The sequence below is a fragment of the Lolium rigidum genome, chromosome 1 (assembly GCF_022539505.1).
Source record: "Lolium rigidum isolate FL_2022 chromosome 1, APGP_CSIRO_Lrig_0.1, whole genome shotgun sequence".
NCBI lineage: Eukaryota > Viridiplantae > Streptophyta > Magnoliopsida > Poales > Poaceae > Lolium > Lolium rigidum.
In genome coordinates this window covers 355,505,295-355,522,558 of record NC_061508.1, presented here as the reverse complement: position 1 = coordinate 355,522,558, position 17,264 = coordinate 355,505,295, and the positions used below count along the sequence as shown (strand labels likewise).

The 17,264-nt window shown below is 47.1% G+C and overlaps 1 protein-coding gene across 2 annotated transcripts; it reads right to left on the bottom strand.

Annotated features, from left to right (window-relative positions):
• Nucleotides 1-431: 431 nt before the first annotated feature.
• Nucleotides 432-3,511, bottom strand: LOC124684659 (monosaccharide-sensing protein 2-like). 2 transcript variants are annotated; one of them, XM_047218928.1, is made up of 3 exons: nucleotides 2,162-3,511; nucleotides 1,516-2,116; nucleotides 432-1,414 (listed from the first exon to the last, which is right to left on the bottom strand). In XM_047218928.1, the coding sequence occupies exons 1-3, from the start codon at nucleotides 3,157-3,159 to the stop codon at nucleotides 782-784; spliced, it is 2,232 nt and encodes a 743-aa protein (XP_047074884.1). In that variant the 5' UTR covers nucleotides 3,160-3,511; the 3' UTR covers nucleotides 432-781. The 2 variants fall into 2 exon arrangements, with proteins under 2 accessions (XP_047074884.1, XP_047074883.1); XM_047218927.1 differs by having other exon boundaries at nucleotides 1,516-3,511.
• Between the last annotated feature and the right edge of the window lie 13,753 nt (nucleotides 3,512-17,264).

The window sequence follows — 17,264 nt, the reverse complement described above, 5'->3', positions numbered from 1 at the left end:
TGCAGTTTGGCAATTTCGTAGTCCTGCTTGGATAATTGGGACTAGAACCCGTTTCCAACTGCCATTAGATGCCGTTTTTCTAGTAGTGCAGGAACAAGGTCAAGGAGGGATTTGAAGCCATGCGGCTTCAGCACAACATGGCTTCTACCCTTGTGTTTGGTAGTAGAATCTGTGATGTTTAAAATTTAATTTTTTTTGTTCCCGTACTAGCTAATTAGCTGTATTCAGCGTAACAAAATTGTACATTAAAATGTATCTGCCCTGCTAAATTCTATTCCCCGGTCCTACATAACACATAGTAATTGATAAGGAGTAGCACAAAACAAAAGTCAGCTAAGTTAGAAAGAGCAAAAAAGAACTGTAACGTAATGACCAAAATGTGCTTATGAGGTGCTAGGAATGGAAGCAATAATCAAGCAGAAGGGGGAATAATTTCATGCTTCCAAGTAGCATCATACTCATAAAATGATAATTGGTACAACCGATCAAGCATACATTAATTGTTCAGCCGAATTCAAGAGGGTGAAAACTGACGTATTACTAACAAAAAAAAACCCTACCTTATAGCATATGGATGATTAACTCATAGCTCCATGCATGAATATGAGAGATGGAGCAAAAGACTCAACAAAAAAACACCACAAAAGCAAAACACCGTCCTAATTAGTAACATCTTTTATTCTCTCAGCTACTTAATTACGCGCGCGTGATGGATCCGATCCATCGATCCATGGATATATGGATGAAAAATGTACGTACTTAAGAAGGTGTTGTCCTCCATTTAATCAAGGGCCTTTTCAGGCAATCCCTTGGCGCCGACGTTGAAGAACTCGATGATGACCTCGAGCGGGAGCCCCTTGGTCTCGGGCACCTTGAGCGCGACGAAGACGAGCGCGAGGCAGCAGACGCAGGCGTAGATCCCAAACACTCCGGCGAGGCCGATGGAGTTGAGCAAGACTGGCAGGCTGTAGGTGACGATGATGTCACAGATCCAGAAGGTGAGGGAGCATATCGCAATGCATAGGCCTCGGACCCTGGTGGGGAAGATCTCGGCGCAGAGGATGTTGGGGATGGGCCCGAATCCCATGACGAAGGTGCAGAAGTAGAGGATGACGGAGACGGTGGAGAGCGCGGCGTGCACGTTGGTGTCCATGGGGACGACGTTGGAGACGATGAGGATGAGGAGGGAGATGATGAGCACCGGGATGGTCCAGAGGAGCAGGCTGCGGCGGCCGGCCACGTCCATGAGCCTCATGGCGATGCCGATGCTGGGCATCATGAGGAGCGTGGTGAGGCCCGAGATGAGGATGGCGGTGGAGTCGGCGCTGAGGCCGAGGCCGGCGAGGAGGACGCTCACGCCGGCCTGGTCCAGGATCTGCGGCGTGTAGTAGAGCACGCCATTGATGCCCGAGAACTGCACGTACGCAAACAATGAATTTCCCACGTTCGTCAGCATATGCATGCATGGCGCTACGAGATGAAAACAGTCACACGTCCTTACGTATGCGTACGTACCTGCTGGAGAATCTGGATCATGACTCCGCAGAAGAGAGCGTGGCGGACGCCGGGCTCGAGGAGCTCGCGCCAAGGAGGGCCGGTGGCGGCAGCCTTGGTGGCGACGGCTTCCGGTGGGTTGGCGAAGGCGGGCTCCGTGGGGCTCTGCCCGATGAGGACGTCCTTGGTGTAGAGCATTGACTGGCTCACCAGCGCCGCCGCGTGCACGTACTCGCCGGGGCCGCCGGCGCCCGCTGCTCCGTCCGCGCCTCCTGGGACGCCCTCCTCGTGCAGGTACATCCTCTTGACGCCGCCGCGCTTGACGCCATCGGGGCCCACCTTCTCGGTCCACTTCCACGCCAGCTGCCACCCGCCGCCGATGCCCATCGTGCTCGCCGCGTCGACGCCGCCTCCTACGCTGCTGAACCGCTGCATGCTCGACTGGCTCCGCGGCACCTCGTTTTTGTTGTTCGCCCTCGTCTCCACCTCCGTGCTCTGCCGGGACAGCAGCGGAGCCTCGAGCCCGCCGGGCGCCGCCGCCTGGTCGTCGTCGTCGTCGTCCGACAGGTACTCGTCCTCGTCGTCATCGTCGGGCGCCACGCTCTCTTCGTCCCACCCGGCGCTGGTGCCACCAGCTGCAGCTCCGCCGGCACCAGGCCTCTCCGACACGCTCAGCATGCTTCCGAGGTTGGGGAACAGCGTGCTGCCCCTCATGCTCCCTGCGCCGTCTCCTGGAAGCCGCTCGTGCACGCTCCCGAGCAGCGCCACAACGGGGTCCTTCATCATGTCGAACATGCTCCCCTGCCTCGCCGACCCCGGCTGCAGCCCGAGAGCGCTGCCCAGCATGCTCCCCCTGCCGCCTGCGACGGGCTGGGCCACCCACGAAAGCCCCTGCTCCGGCCCGTACAGCGTCACGGTGTCCCTCTGCTCCTGGTCGCCGTCCGCCGGTCCCACGACGTACTCCTCGATCTCCGTCTCGCCGGCGCTGCCCAGACCCTCCACCAGCAGCGCCATCTCGCCGGACACGTCCTCGCGTCCACGCAGCATCTCCAGCACCACCCTCGCCTCCTTCATCCTCCCCTTGCTGACGAGCCAGCGCGGCGACTCCGGCAGGTAGAAGACCGTGAGAAGCAAGTAGATGAGCGAGGGCGCGAAGAGCACGCCGAGCATGGTCCGCCAGCTGGGATCCGGGTTGAGGGTCATGGCGAAGATCATGCAGTAGGACATGCACATGCCGAACGACCCCGTGAACTGCGGCAGCGTGTTGAGCAGCCCCCGGATCTCGGGCGGCGCCGTCTCGGAGATGTAGACGGGGACGAGCGTGACGGCCAGCCCCACGCCGAAGCCGTCCACGAGACGCGCCAGCAGGAGCATGTACACGTTGGGCGACCACAGCATGGTGAGCCCGCCGAGGAAGTAGAGGAGCGAGGAGGCGATGAGCATCGGGCGGCGGCCGACGACGTCGGCAACCGGGCCGGAGAAGGTGGTGATGATGGTGGCTCCGATTAGGGACGTGGCGACCACAAGACCCTCGATGGCGGGCTGCGTCTCGAGATGGAACTCGCGCTTGATGTACAGCACCGCTCCGGCGATCGTGGCGTTGTCCCACCCTTGCAGCAGATTGCCGATGGCGGCCGCCACGGCCACCAGCACCGCGCCCCTCATCGCACCAGCACGAAATCGATCGGGACGTACAGAGCTAGGAAGGAGAAGAGAGAATGAGAGAGTGGCTCGATCTCTTGCTTGCTAGATGGAGGAGGAGGAGGAGGAGGAGGAGGAGGAGCTTGCTACATGGAGGAGCAGATGTACGTGCTTGGCAATGGCCATCCACGAAATGCGGGACCTAAACTTGGTAGGAGAGTGGAATTCTTCCCAGACAGGCGCCGTACCGTACGTACCTCCATCTGATTGCATGCATGGCGCCATCTATTCTCGAGCGAGCACAAAACTCTCCACCCTCCTCCCGATCATGGCGCGCGTCCGCGTCGGTCACATATGCGTCAACATGCCATGCCGCAACTAGCGTGCCTGTGTTTGCTCCAATTTGCTCCCACACCATGTCGTGCGCGCCTGTATCATGGTAGCGTGTAGTCCGACTATGAAAAAGCAAGCTGCACAGGAATTAATTTGCACCGCCCATGAACTATGGATCCATCGACACGTACGTATGGGATAGCTGATAATATTCTTTCAGTGGGAACAATTGTTCGCGTTTACGACCCGTCAGATCTGTCTTTTAGAACCAGTCTCTAGATGAGGCTCATAGAGAAGCTTTGATCTCATGGGATAAATATGCTACTAGTACTTTTGGTGTCCTCCTTGACTTACACTGCATTCCTCGCTCTTGTGTTGTTTCTGCTGGAAATGAATGGGCTGCTGAATCTTGGTGAGTATGTTCCTATTTATATTTTGAGCCAGAGATTGCTTGGTGGGCTGCTAGCTAGCTGATGAGGACATCAACTAGCTGATGGATCAACTCCTCACTCTATGCCTTGCCTCCTATGGATTTCCAGGCTCATGTGCATGTACATCCTGCTGGCCATGATTGGCCTCTGTGATGGCCTCTGCACCCTCAGGCCCATGACCATGCTAAATGCTTCACCGGTTAACTTTGTTGGACAGAACCTAAATTTTCTTGGAGGTTTTCGTGGGTCACTTGTTCTTAGAGCATCTCCAACGGGGGTGACGCATTTCGGACGCCCAAAAGTGGTCGCGAGCGTCCGTTTGCGTCCCCCCACGGATATATTTTGTCCGAGTGTCCGTTTGCATCGTCTGGGTGTGCGTCCATCGGGAGTACATTTTAATGCATAAAAACTATACAATGTAGATCTAAAAGACTAGACTACTTGCTTCCGGACGGGCCGGCACCGTCGTTGCATCGCTCCATCGCCTGCTTCTCCGCCGCCTCCCGTGCGACTGCTATGGCTCGGTGCGCAGCCGCGTCCTCTTGCAGGCTGCTCCAGCCTCGCGCTCGCAGCGTCGTCCTTGAGCGTCTCGAACGACTCGACGATAGCCCTCTGCTCCGCCGCCCTCTCCTCCAGTGTAGGCGCATCAGGGTCATCGGAAGACCAAGATATCTCGGAGTCGGAGTCCTCTACGGCCGCGGCGGCCGCCAGCCTGCGCTGCTCCGCGCCTCGGCGGCCAACGCCGCGTGGCCCGCCAGCTCCTCCTCTGCTTCCTGCACCGCGAGTGCCAAGGCCTTGGCGTCCCTGACCGGGTCGAGGAGGTCGCCCGTGCTGTCGTCGGAGTCGAGCTCCTCGGAGCTCGAGGAGGCCGGGGGAGGTGGAGTGGGAGGTGAAGGTGGAGGCTGAGCGGAAGCAGCCTCGCCGCGTCCGGCGCTGCTCATGGTGGATCTGGTGGAGGCTGAGCGGAAGCGGCGGCTAGGGTTTAGTGGGGAGGAGATGAGATGAGATACTCGCGCCCCTGTTTATATAGGTCGGAGGCAGAGCGATGGCCGCGCCACGCGTGGCATCGCTATTACTACATGCGCAGAGGTAGGCGACGGCCACGCGCCACGCGAGGCATCGCCATTTACGCGGCTGCAGACTGCCGAAGCGATGCCTCGGCGCCAGTACTGGCAGAGAAGACGCATCGACGCTGTGTCACTGATACGTCTCCAACGTATCTATAATATCTTATGTTCCATGCTAGTTTTATGACAATAACTACATGTTTTATTCATACTTTATATCGGTTTGATGCATTTTCCGGAACTAACCAATTAACAAGATGCCGAAGCGCCAATTCCTGTTTTCTGCTGTTTTTGGTTTCAGAAATACTACACAGGAAATATTCTCGGAATTGGACGAAACAAAAGGCCACGTTCCTATTTTCCAGGGGATTCACGGAGTCCGAAGGAGAGACGAAGGGGGGCCGCGAGGAGCCCACACCCTAGGGGGGCGCGGGCCACCCCTTGGCCGCGCCGTCAGGTGGGGACCCCACCTCGGGACTCCACCGACATCGCCCTTCCGCCTATATATTCTCTCCGTCGCCAAAACCCTAAAACATCCAGTCATATTCCACGAAGAGTTCCGTAGCCGCCGCCATCGCGAAAACAAGTTTCGGGGGACAGAAGTCTCTGTTCCGGCACGCCGCCGGGACGGGGAATTGCCCCCGGAGTCATCTCAATCGACACCACCGCCATCTTCATCGCCGTTGCTATCTCCCATGATGAGGAGGGAGTAGTTCTCCCCCGAGGCTAAGGGCTCTACCGGTAGCTATGTGGTTCATCTCTCTCCCATGGTGTGATCTTTATGTGATCATGAGCTTTGTATCACTATTAATCTATGTGCTACTCTAGTGATGTTATTAAAGTAGTCTATTCCTCCTCCATGATGTAAAGGTGACAGTGTGTGCATCATGTAGTACTTGGCGTAGGTTATGATTGTAATCTCTTGCAGATTATGAAGTTAACTATTACTATGATAGTATTGATGTGATCTATTCCCCCTTTCATAGCCATTGGTGACAGTGTGTATGCTATGTTAGTACTCGGTCTAAATTGCAACGGTCTATTATGAACTCTAGAGGTTACTTTAATATGAACTCCGGATTCACTCTCCACGGTGTGACGGTGACAGTGTGTGCATCGTGTGTGATTCCTTTATGAAGTTGTGGAGCTTGTTTACTCCGGCTTGAGGTGTGCTTTTATAGCCCTACACAATGAATGGTGTTTGTTATCCAACAAGAGAGTGTTTGAAAGTAGCACAAGTGAAGAGAAGTTATTTATTTATGTGATCATTGTTGAGAGTGTCCACTAGTGAAAGTATGATCCCTAGGCCTTGTTTCCAAGCATTGAAACCCCGTTTCCAATAAGTTCTGCTACATGTTCGCTTGCTGCCATTTTTATTTTAGATTGCAACTACTACTTATAATCATCCATATTACTTGTATTTCACTATCTCTTCGCCGAACTAGTGCACCTATACATCTGACAAGTGTATTAGGTGTGTTGGGGACACAAGAGACTTCTTGTATCTTAATTGCGGTGGTTGCTTGAGAGGGATATCTTTGACCTCTACCTCCCTGAGTTCGATAAACCTTGGGTGATTCACTTAAGGGAAACTTGCCGCTGTTCTACAAACCTCTGCTCTTGGAGGCCCAACACTGTCTACAGGAATAGAAGCGTGCGTAGACATCAAGCTATTTTCTCGCGTCGTTGCCGGGGAGGTAAGGTAAAAGGTATTCACATCCTCCGACTACTAAGCTATTTCCTAGCACTGTTGTCGGTGTGTGAGTGCTCGAAGCTATTTCCTTTAGATCCTGCAATTGCATCTTTTTGTTTCTTGTTTTTATTTTTGCTAGTTAGGCTTAATGGAAAACAACAAAAAAAATTAGAGATCTTTATGAACTTTATATTGAATTAGGACATGATGTGTTTGAAGAGAGAATTAAAAAACCCATGGAACTTTGTTTGCAAAATAGTTGTAGCAATTTTATTAGCATGAACTCTTTGAATACTATTATTGCTAATGCTATGGAAGAATTTAAGCTTGGGGAAGCTGGTTGTGATATTTTTAGTCCCCCAAGTTTTGAGGTGAAAATTTTCTTTGATGATACTTTGCCTCCCATTTATGATGATTATAATGATAGTGGTATTTTGGTGCCACCTACTATGGAGGACAAAGTTTATTATGATTATACCATGCCTGCAATTTATGATGATTACAATGATGGTTGTGATAGTTTTACTCCCACTATTACTAATGAAATTGATTATGCTTATGTGGAGAGTAATGATACTTTTATGCATGTGAATAAGAATACTTTATGTGATAGTTATATTGTTGAGTTTGTTCATGATACTACTGAAAGTTATTATAAGAGAGGGAAACATGGTTATATGCATCTTAATAATATTAAGTTTCCCCTCTTTATGTTGAGAATCTTGAAGTACGCTTGTGTTGCCTTTCTATGCTTATTGCATTATGCTTACATGACTTGTTTATTTACAAGATCCCTTTTCATAGGAAGTGGGTTAGACTTAAAAGTGTTTCATACTTGCTTTTGATGCTCTCTTTTGCTTCAACTCTTATTTCTTGCGAGTGCATCATTAAAATTACTGACCCCATCTTAATGGCTATAAAGAAAGCACTTCTTGGGAGATAACCCATGTTTTATTTTGCTACTGTTTTGATGTGTCTTGGAAGTTGTTACTACTGTAGCAACCTCTCCTTATCTTTATTTTATTGCATTGTTGTGCCAAGTAAAGTCTTTGATAGTAAGGTTGATACTAGATTTGGATTTCTGCGCAGAAACAAATTTCTAGCTGTCACGAATTTGAGTAGATCTCTCTGTAGGAAACTCAGAAAAATCTACAAAAATTCATGAGTAATCCTCAGATATGTACGCAACTTTCATTCAATTTGAGCTTCTTCATCTGAGCATGTTAAGTGCATCAAAAAAATTCGTCTTTACGGACTGTTCTGTTTTGATAGATTTTGCCTTTTATTTCGCATTGCCTCTTTTACTGTGTTTGAGCGGGTTTCTTTGCTCCATTAAATTTCAGTAGCCTTGGGTAATATCCAGAGGTGTTAAGAATGATTGTGTCCTCTCTGAACATGTGAATTTTTGATTATGCACTAACCCTCTAATGAGTTTGTTTTGAGTTTGGTGTGGAGGAAGTTTTCAAGGGTCAAGAGAGGAGGATGATATAATATGATCAAGAAGAGTGAAAAGTCTAAGCTTGGGATGCCCCCGTGGTTCATCCCTGCATATTTCAAGAAGACTCAAGCATCTAAGCTTGGGGATGCCCAAGGCATCCCCTTCTTCATCGACAACTTATCGAGTCACCTCTAGTGAAACTATATTTTTATTCCGTCACATCTTATGTGCTTTACTTGGAGCGTCTGTGTGCTTTTATTTTTGTTTTTGTTTGAATAAATTCGGATCCTAGCAATCCATGTGTGGGAGAGAGACATGCTCCGCTTTTTCATATGAACACTTGTGTTCTTTGTTTTTACTTTTAATGTTCTTGGCGAAAGTTGAAAGCTGCTTCATTGCTATTTGGTTGGAAACAGAAAATGCTTCATGTGGTAATTGGTATATGGTCCTGAATAATTTGATACTTGGCAATTGTTTTGAGCTCTCAAATAGATCATGTTTAAGCTCTTGCATCATGTAGTTTAAACCTATTAATGAAGAACTACCATAGAGCTTGTTGAAATTTGGTTTGCATGATTGGTCTCTCTAAGAGTCTAGATATTTTCTCGGTAAAAGTGTTTGAACAACAAGGAGACAGTAGTAGAGTCTTATAATGCTTGCAATATGTTCTTATGTAAGTTTTGTTGTACCGGTTTATACTTGTGTTTGCTTCAAACAACCTTGCTAGCCAAAGCCTTGTACCGAGAGGAATGCTTCTCGTGCATCCAAAACCTTGAGCCAAAACCCATGCCATTTGTGTCCACCATGTCTACCTACTATGTGGTATTTTTCTGCCATTCCAAAGTAAATTGCTTGCGTGCTACCTTTAAAATTTCATTCCTTGTCTTTGCAATACATAGCTCATGGGAAAGTAGCCTAAAAACTATTGTGGTAATGAATATGTCGCTTATGTTTCTTATTTCTTATAAGTTGCTTGTTGAGCGGTAACCATGTTATCTGGGGACGCCATCAACCTATTACACCTTTGTTGAATATCATGTGAGTTGCTATGCATGTTCGTCTTGTCTGAAGTAAGGGTGATTTATCATGAGTTGAATGGTTTGAGTATGCATATTGTTAGAGAAGAACATTGGGCCGCTAACCAAAGCCATGTATCATGGTGGAAGTTTCAGCTTGGACATTAATCCTCAAATATATTATGAGAATATTATCTGTTGTTGAATGCTTAAGCATTAAAGAGGAGTCCATTATCTGTTTTCTATGTTGTCCCGGTATGGATGTCCTCAAGTTGAGATTTATCAAAAACGAGAAATCAAATGCGATCTATCTCCTTGGACCTTTGTACAGGTGACATAGAGGTACCCCTTTGTGACACTTGGTTGAAACATATGTAATGCAATGATAATCCATGGAAATCCGAGCTAATTAGGACAAGGTGCGAGCACTATTGGTATTCGATGCATGAGGCTTGCAACTTATAGGAGGTTTTATGCATAACACATATGAATTATTACTACCGTTGACAAAATTGTTTCCATGTTTTCAAAATAAAAAGCTCGGCACATGAGTAATCCCTGCTTCCCTCTGCGAAGGGCCTTTCTTTTACTTTATGTTGAGTCAGTTTACCTACTTCTTTCTATCTTAGAAGCAAACACTTGTGTCAACTATGTGCATTGATTCTTACATACTTGCTTATTGCACTCATCATATTACTTTGTGTTGACAATTATCCATGAGATATACATGTTGAAAGTTGAAAGCAACTGCTGAAACTTAAATCTTCCTTTGTGTTGCTTCAAAACCTTCTATTAAGAATTTATTGCTTTATGAGTTAACTCTTATGCAAGACTTATTGATGCTTGTCTTGAAAGTACTAGTCATGAAAAGTCTTTGCTATATGATTCAGTTCTTTAGTCATTATCTTTACCATTGCTTTGAATCACTTCATTCATTTCATATGCTTTACAATAGTATTGATCAAGATCATGTTGGTAGCATGTCACTTAAGAAATTATCCTTGTTATCGTTTACCTACTCGAGGGCGAGTAGGAACTAAGCTTGGGGATGCTTGATACGTCTCCAACGTATCTATAATTTCTTATGTTCCATGCTAGTTTTATGACAATACCTACATGTTTTATTCATACTTTATATCGTTTTGATGCATTTTTCGGAACTAACCTATTAACAAGATGCCGAAGCACCAGTTCCTGTTTTCTGCTGTTTTTGGTTTAAGAAATCCTACACAGGAAATATTCTCGGAATTGGACGAAACAAAAGGCCACGTTCCTATTTTTCCAGGGGCTTCACGGAGTCCGAAGGAGAGACGAAGGGGGCCGCGAGGAGCCCACACACTAGGGGGGCGCGGGCCACCCCTTGGCCGCGCCGCCAGGTGGGGACCCCACCTCGGGACTCCACCGACATCGCCCTTCCGCCTATATATTCTCTCCATCGCGAAAACCCTAAAACATCTAGTCATGTTCCACGAAGAGTTCCGTAGCCGCCGCCATCGCGAAAAAAAGTTTCGGGGACAGAAGTCTCTGTTCCGGCACGCCGCCGGGACGGGGTATTGCCCCCGGAGTCAACTCCATCGACACCACCGCCATCTTCATCGCCGTTGCTGTCTCCCATGATGAGGAGGGAGTAGTTCTCCCCCGAGGCTAAGGGCTCTACCGGTAGCTATGTGGTTCATCTCTCTCTCCCATGGTGTGATCTTTATGTGATCATGAGCTTTGTATCACTATTAATCTATGTGCTACTCTAGTGATGTTATTAAAGTAGTCTATTCCTCCTCCATGATGTAAAGGTGACGAGTGTGTGCATCATGTAGTACTTGGCGTAGGTTATGATTGTAATCTCTTGCGGATTATGAAGTTAACTATTACTATGATAGTATTGATGTGATCTATTCCCCCTTTCATAGCCACCGGTGACCAGTGTGTATGCTATGTTAGTACTCGGTCTAAATTGCAACGGTCTATTATGAACTCTAGAGGTTACTTTAATATGAACTCCGGATTTACTCTCCACGGTGTGACGGTGACAGTGTGTGCATCGTGTGTGATTCCTTTATGAAGTTGTGGAGCTTGTTTACTCCGGCTTGAGGTGTGCTTTTATAGCCCTACACAATGAATGGTGTTTGTTATCCAACAAGAGAGTGTTTGAAAGTAGCACAAGTGAAGAGAAGTTATTTATTTATGTGATCATTGTTGAGAGTGTCCACTAGTGAAAGTATGATCCCTAGGCCTTGTTTCCAAGCATTGAAACCCCGTTTCCAATAAGTTCTGCTACATGTTCGCTTGCTGCCATTTTTATTTTAGATTGCAACTACTACTTATAATCATCCATATTACTTGTATTTCACTATCTCTTCGCCGAACTAGTGCACCTATACATCTGACAAGTGTATTAGGTGTGTTGGGGACACAAGAGACTTCTTGTATCTTAATTGCGAGGTTGCTTGAGAGGGATATCTTTGACCTCTACCTCCCTGAGTTCGATAAACCTTGGGTGATTCACTTAAGGGAAACTTGCTGCTGTTCTACAAACATCTGCTCTTGGAGGCCCAACACTGTCTACAGGAATAGAAGCGTGCGTAGAAATCAGTCACTGCCTGGTGGGCCAGACAAAACGTCCGCCAGACGCGAGCGGACACTTTCCGCGTCCGTGGAGCGTCCGTGTAGACGCATCCCGGGTGCATATTTGGGCCAGGTTTGCGTCTCCGCGGACGGCCCGGTCACTTTGCGTCGCCCCGCTGGAGGTGGTGCCAGACGCATTTCCGGTCACGACGGACGAAAACGGTCGCTCAGTGACCGTTTGCGTCGCGCCGCTGGAGATGCCCTCAATGCAGGCCCCCATAACATTGCTATTGACCTTATTGCAGAACCACATCAGCTAAATGAGGAGGAGTTTCTTGAGCTCAATGATTTAATTGATCCAATTATCCGTAATCATGATCAGTCGCCTGTTGTATTTGCCTTGCCAGTCTCTGTCATTCCTCCACAAGTTGCTGAAGATGTGGATATGGCCCAACCTCCTGAGGACCATAGTGATATCACTCTTACTATCAGTTCTACTAATACTCTTTCAACCGAATCAGATGGCTTAGTTAATGGTGCTCCCCAGCATTTACAACACCAGAATCTGCATATTGGCATGGCTCTCCTTCCTCATATTCATGTGGATCTTTTTTTTTGCGAAGGAAAATGTATTAATCAAGGTAATGGAGTTCCATCCTGAATACAAGCCTGTCTAATAATATCTGGTCCATGCCGGACCCAGACATTGGACCACCTTTCTAATAAGCCCATTCTAGCTAATGTATGACACACCATTCAAACCCCTCCGAACATGTCTGACTAGACATTGCCTACCTAGCTTACAAAGCCGTTTCGTTTCATGGACTAAGGCCGCCACCTTTGATCTATTTAGTGCCAAATCATTAATCATAGTTGTTGCTTCCACGCAGTCACTCTCGATGATGATAGGCTTGTTTGTATACTCCAGCGCGAGGGCTAGACCTTCATTGCAGGCAAGGATTTCAGCTTCAAGAGGGCTGTCGCATGCCTGCAGGTGTCTACAAGCTGCATCAATAATGCAGCCTTCGTCATCCCTCAGGATCATACCGGTACCTCCTTCATGCTTTTCCTCCGCCCAAGCACCATCAACATTGATCTTAGCCCAACCATGCGGGGGTGGAACCCACTTTGCCATGGTATCTTCTGCTATATTCGCCTCCTTCTTCCGACAAGCTGATGTACTGCACATGTGATCATAAACGATCGGTGTCTTCCCCTTCACTGGATTTGCCGTTAGAGCTTGCTTGATCATCAGCAGCGATTCAACGTAGCTTCTCAGGAATCTCCTCGAGGCTTCGACCGGCGGTGCTGCCTTCTGGTGGATCACCTCATTCCTCACATGCCAAATGCGCCAGAAGGTCATTAGCATCATCATCCTCTCTTGCTCATTCGCCTTGTCAAGTGCATCAAACAGCCACTCCTGGCCGGTGTTGGAGATGCGCTCTTTCAGGGGCCAAATCTCTCGCATTGCTTCCCAAAGCTCTCGTGCCAATGGACATCTGCAAAACGTGTGATATGTATCCTCACGTTCAATACCACAGAGCACACATATGTCAGAAACCTCCAGTTTCCTTTTCTTTTTATTCTCCCATGTAGCTAGGGAGTTTGTGATCAAACGCCAAACAAACACGCGTACCTTTGGGGGAGCAGGGCACCCCCACACTGTGTCCCAGACGACACGATTGCCGTCCGGTGCCCTGCTCGCTGCGCACGTATCTGTGCGATGTAAAGCTTCCCACGCCAACTTGTACGCGCTCCTGACAGAAAAAAGCCCGCGGCGATCCGGCGCCCATGCCAGTACATCCTCACCTCGATGCGGAGACGCCTTGATCATCAGAATGTCATCGATGTCTGCTTGAGAGAAGTAACGCCGCAGCAGATCAGTCCGCCATTCGCCATCCTCCGTAAGGAGTTCAGATACACGTCGTAGTCTGCAATTCCCACGCCCAGATATTGGCCGATAAGCAAATGGTTTTGGTAACCAGGGATCCCGCCAGATACGAATTTGGCTACCATCTCCAACTCTCCACACGATGCCAGATGATACGTCTCCGACGTATCAATAATTTCTTATGTTCCATGCCACATTATTGATGATATCTACATGTTTTATGCACACTTTATGTCATATTTATGCGTTTTCCGGAACTAACCTATTGACGAGATGCCGAAGGGCCAGTTGCTGTTTTCTGCTATTTTTGGTTTCAGAAATCCTAGTAAGGAAATATTCTCGGGATTGGACGAAATCAACGCACAGGGTCCTATTTTGCCCGGAAGCATCCAGAACACCCGAGAGTCGTCAGAGGGGGGCCACAGGCCCACCAGACCATAGGCCGGCGCGGCCTGGGGGTGGCCCGCGCCCCCCTATGGTGTCGCCGCCTCGTTGACCCTCCGACGCCGCCTCTTCGCCTATAAGAAGCCCCTCGACCTAAAACCTCGATACGAAAAAGCCACGGTACGAGAAACCTTCCAGAGCCGCCGCCATCGCGAAGCCAAGATCCGGGGGACAGGAGTCTCTCGTTCCGGCACGCCGCCGGGACGGGAAGTGCCCCCGGAAGGCTCCTCCATCGACACCACCGCCATCTTCATCAACGCCGCTGTCTCCCATGAGGAGGGAGTAGTTCTCCATCGAGGCTCGGGGCTGTACCGGTAGCTATGTGGTTCATCTCTCTCCCATGTACTTCAATACAATAATCTCATGAGCTGCCTTACATGATTGAGATTCATATGATGATGCTTGTAATCTAGATGTCGTTATGCTAGTCAAGTGAATTTTACTTATGTGATCTCCGAAGACTCCTTGTCCCACGTGTGTAAAGGTGACAAGTGTGTGCACCGTGTGGGTCTCTTAGGCTATATTTCACGGAATACTTATTCACCGTTATGAATGGCATAGTGAAGTGCTTATTTATATCTCTTTATGATTGCAATGTGTTTTGTATCACAATTTATCTATGTGCTACTCTAGTGATGTTATTAAAGTAGTTTTATTCCTCCCGCACGGTGTAATGGTGACAAGTGTGTGCATCCGTGTTAGTACTTGGCGTAGGCTATGATTGTGATCTCTTGTAGATTATGAAGTTAACTATTGCTATGATGGTATTGATGTGATCTATTCCTCCTACATGGTGTGAAGGTGACAGTGTGCATGCTATGTTAGTACTTGGTTTAGTCGTGTTGATCTTTCATGCACTCTAAGGTTATTTAAATATGAACATTGAATTGTGGAGCTTGTTAACTCCGGCATTGAGGGTTCGTGTAATCCTAGGCAATGTGTTCATCATCCAACAAGAGAGTGTAGAGTATGCATCTATCTATTCTGTTATGTGATCAAAGTTGAGAGTGTCCACTAGTGAAAGTCTAATCCCTAGGCCTTGTTCTTAAACATCGCTATCGCTGCTTGTTTCATCGTTTCTATTGCGTTACTTCATCGCTACCATATTACCACCATCAACTACACGCCTGACAAGCTATTTTCTCGGCGCCGTTACTACTCGCTCATATTCATTCATACCACCCGTATTTCACTATCTCTTCGCCGAACTAGTGCACCTATTAGGTGTGTTGGGGACACAAGAGACTTCTTGCTTTGTGGTTGCAGGGTTGCACGAGAGGGATATCTTTGACCTCTTCCTCCCTGAGTTCGATAAACCTTGGGTGATCCACTTAAGGGAAACTTGCTGCTGTTCTACAAACCTCTGCTCTTGGAGGCCCAACACTGTCTACAAGAATAGAAGCTCCCGTAGACATCAAGCTATTTTCTCGGCGCTCGTTGCCGGGAGGAAAGGTAAAAGGTACTCACACTCCGGATCTCGGCTACTAAGCTATTTTCGCCGTTGTAAGTACTCGAAGCTATTTCCTTTAGATCCTGCAATTGCATCTTTTTGTTTCTTGTTTACACTAGTTTGGCATAATGGACAAAAATGAGCTTCTTATTCTATTTCCTGATTGAAGACATGGATGGTTTGATGCGAAAATTAAAAAACCTATGGAACCTTATTTGCATGCTGGTAGTAATATTAGTATGAACGCTTTGAACACCAGTGTTGATAATAATATAGAAAGTTCTAAGCTTGGGGAAGCTGGTTTCATGATCTTTTTAGTCCCCCAAGCATTGAGGAGAAAATTTTCTTTGATGATACTTTGCCTCCCATATATGATGATTATAATGATAGTGGTCTTTTGGTGCCTCCTACTATGGAGAGTAAATTTTGTTGTGATTATACTATGCCTCCTACACTTGATGAGAATAATAATGATAGGTACTTTGTTGAATTTGCTCCCACTACAACTAATAAAATTGATTATGCTTATGTGGAGAGTAATAATTTTATGCATGAGACTCATGATAAGAATGCTTTATGTGATAGTTATATTGTTGAGTTTGCTCATGATGCTACTGAAAGTTATTATGAGAGAGGAAAATATGGTTGTAGAAATTTTCATGTTACTAAAATGCCTCTCTATGTGCTGAAATTCTTGAAGATACACTTGTTTTATCTTCCTATGCTTGTCACTTTGCTCTTCATGAACTTGTTTATTTACAAGATTCCTATGCATAGGAAGCATGTTAGACTTAAATTTGTTTTTAATTTGCCTCTTGATGCTCTCTTTTACTTCAAATACTATTTCTCGCGAGTGCATCATTAAAACTGCTGAGCCCATCTTAATGGCTATAAAGAAAGAACTTCTTGGGAGATAACCCATGTGTTTATTTTGCTACAGTACTTTTATTTTATATTTGTGTCTTGGAAGTTGTTACTACTGTAGCAACCTCTCCTTATCTTATTTTTGTCGCATTGTTGTGCCAAGTAAAGTCTTTGATAGTAAGGTTCATACTAGATTTGGATTACTAGCAGTAAACAGATTTCTTGCTGTCACGAATCTGGGCCTAATTCTTCGTACGTAACTCAGAAAATTATGCCAATTTACGTGAGTGATCCTCAGATATGTACGCAACTTTCATTCAATTTGAGCATTTTCATCTGAGCAAGTCTGGTGCCATTTTAAAATTCGTCTTTACGGACTGTTCTGTCTTGGACAGATTCTGCCTTTTATTTCGCATTGCCTCTTTCTGTTGTGTTGGATGGATTTCCTTGTTCCATTACCTTCCGAGTAGCTTTGAGAAATGTCCAGAAGTGTTAAGAATGATTGTGTCACCTCTGAACATGTGAGTTTTTGATTATGCACTAACCCTCTAATGAGTTTGTTTTGAGTTTGGTGTGGAGGAAGTTTTCAAGGGTCAAGAGAGAAGGATGATATACTATGATCATGGAGAGTGAAAGCTCTAAGCTTGGGGATGCCCCGGTGGTTCACCCCTGCATATTTTAAGAAGACTCAAGCGTCTAAGCTTGGGGATGCCCAAGGCATCCCCTTCTTCATCGACAACATTATCAGGTTCCTCCCCTGAAACTATATTTTTATTCCATCACATCTTATGTGCTTTGCTTGGAGCGTCGGTTTGTTTTTATTTTTCTTTTTGTTTGAATAAATGCTTGTGTGGGAGAGAGACACGCTCCGCTGGTTCATATGAACACATGTGTTCTTAGCTTTATCTTAATGTTCATGGCGAAGGTTGAAACCGCTTCG

Excerpts from the sequence above, each read along its gene's own strand:
- LOC124684659 (XM_047218927.1), bottom strand. The coding sequence starts at position 3,159 with ATGAGGGGCGCGGTGCTGGTGGCCGTGGCGGCCGCCATCGGCAATCTG. Across the intron at positions 1,415-1,515 it reads TGATCCAGATTCTCCAGCAG|TTCTCGGGCATCAATGGCGT; the intron begins GTACGTACGCAT and ends GCGTACGTGCAG.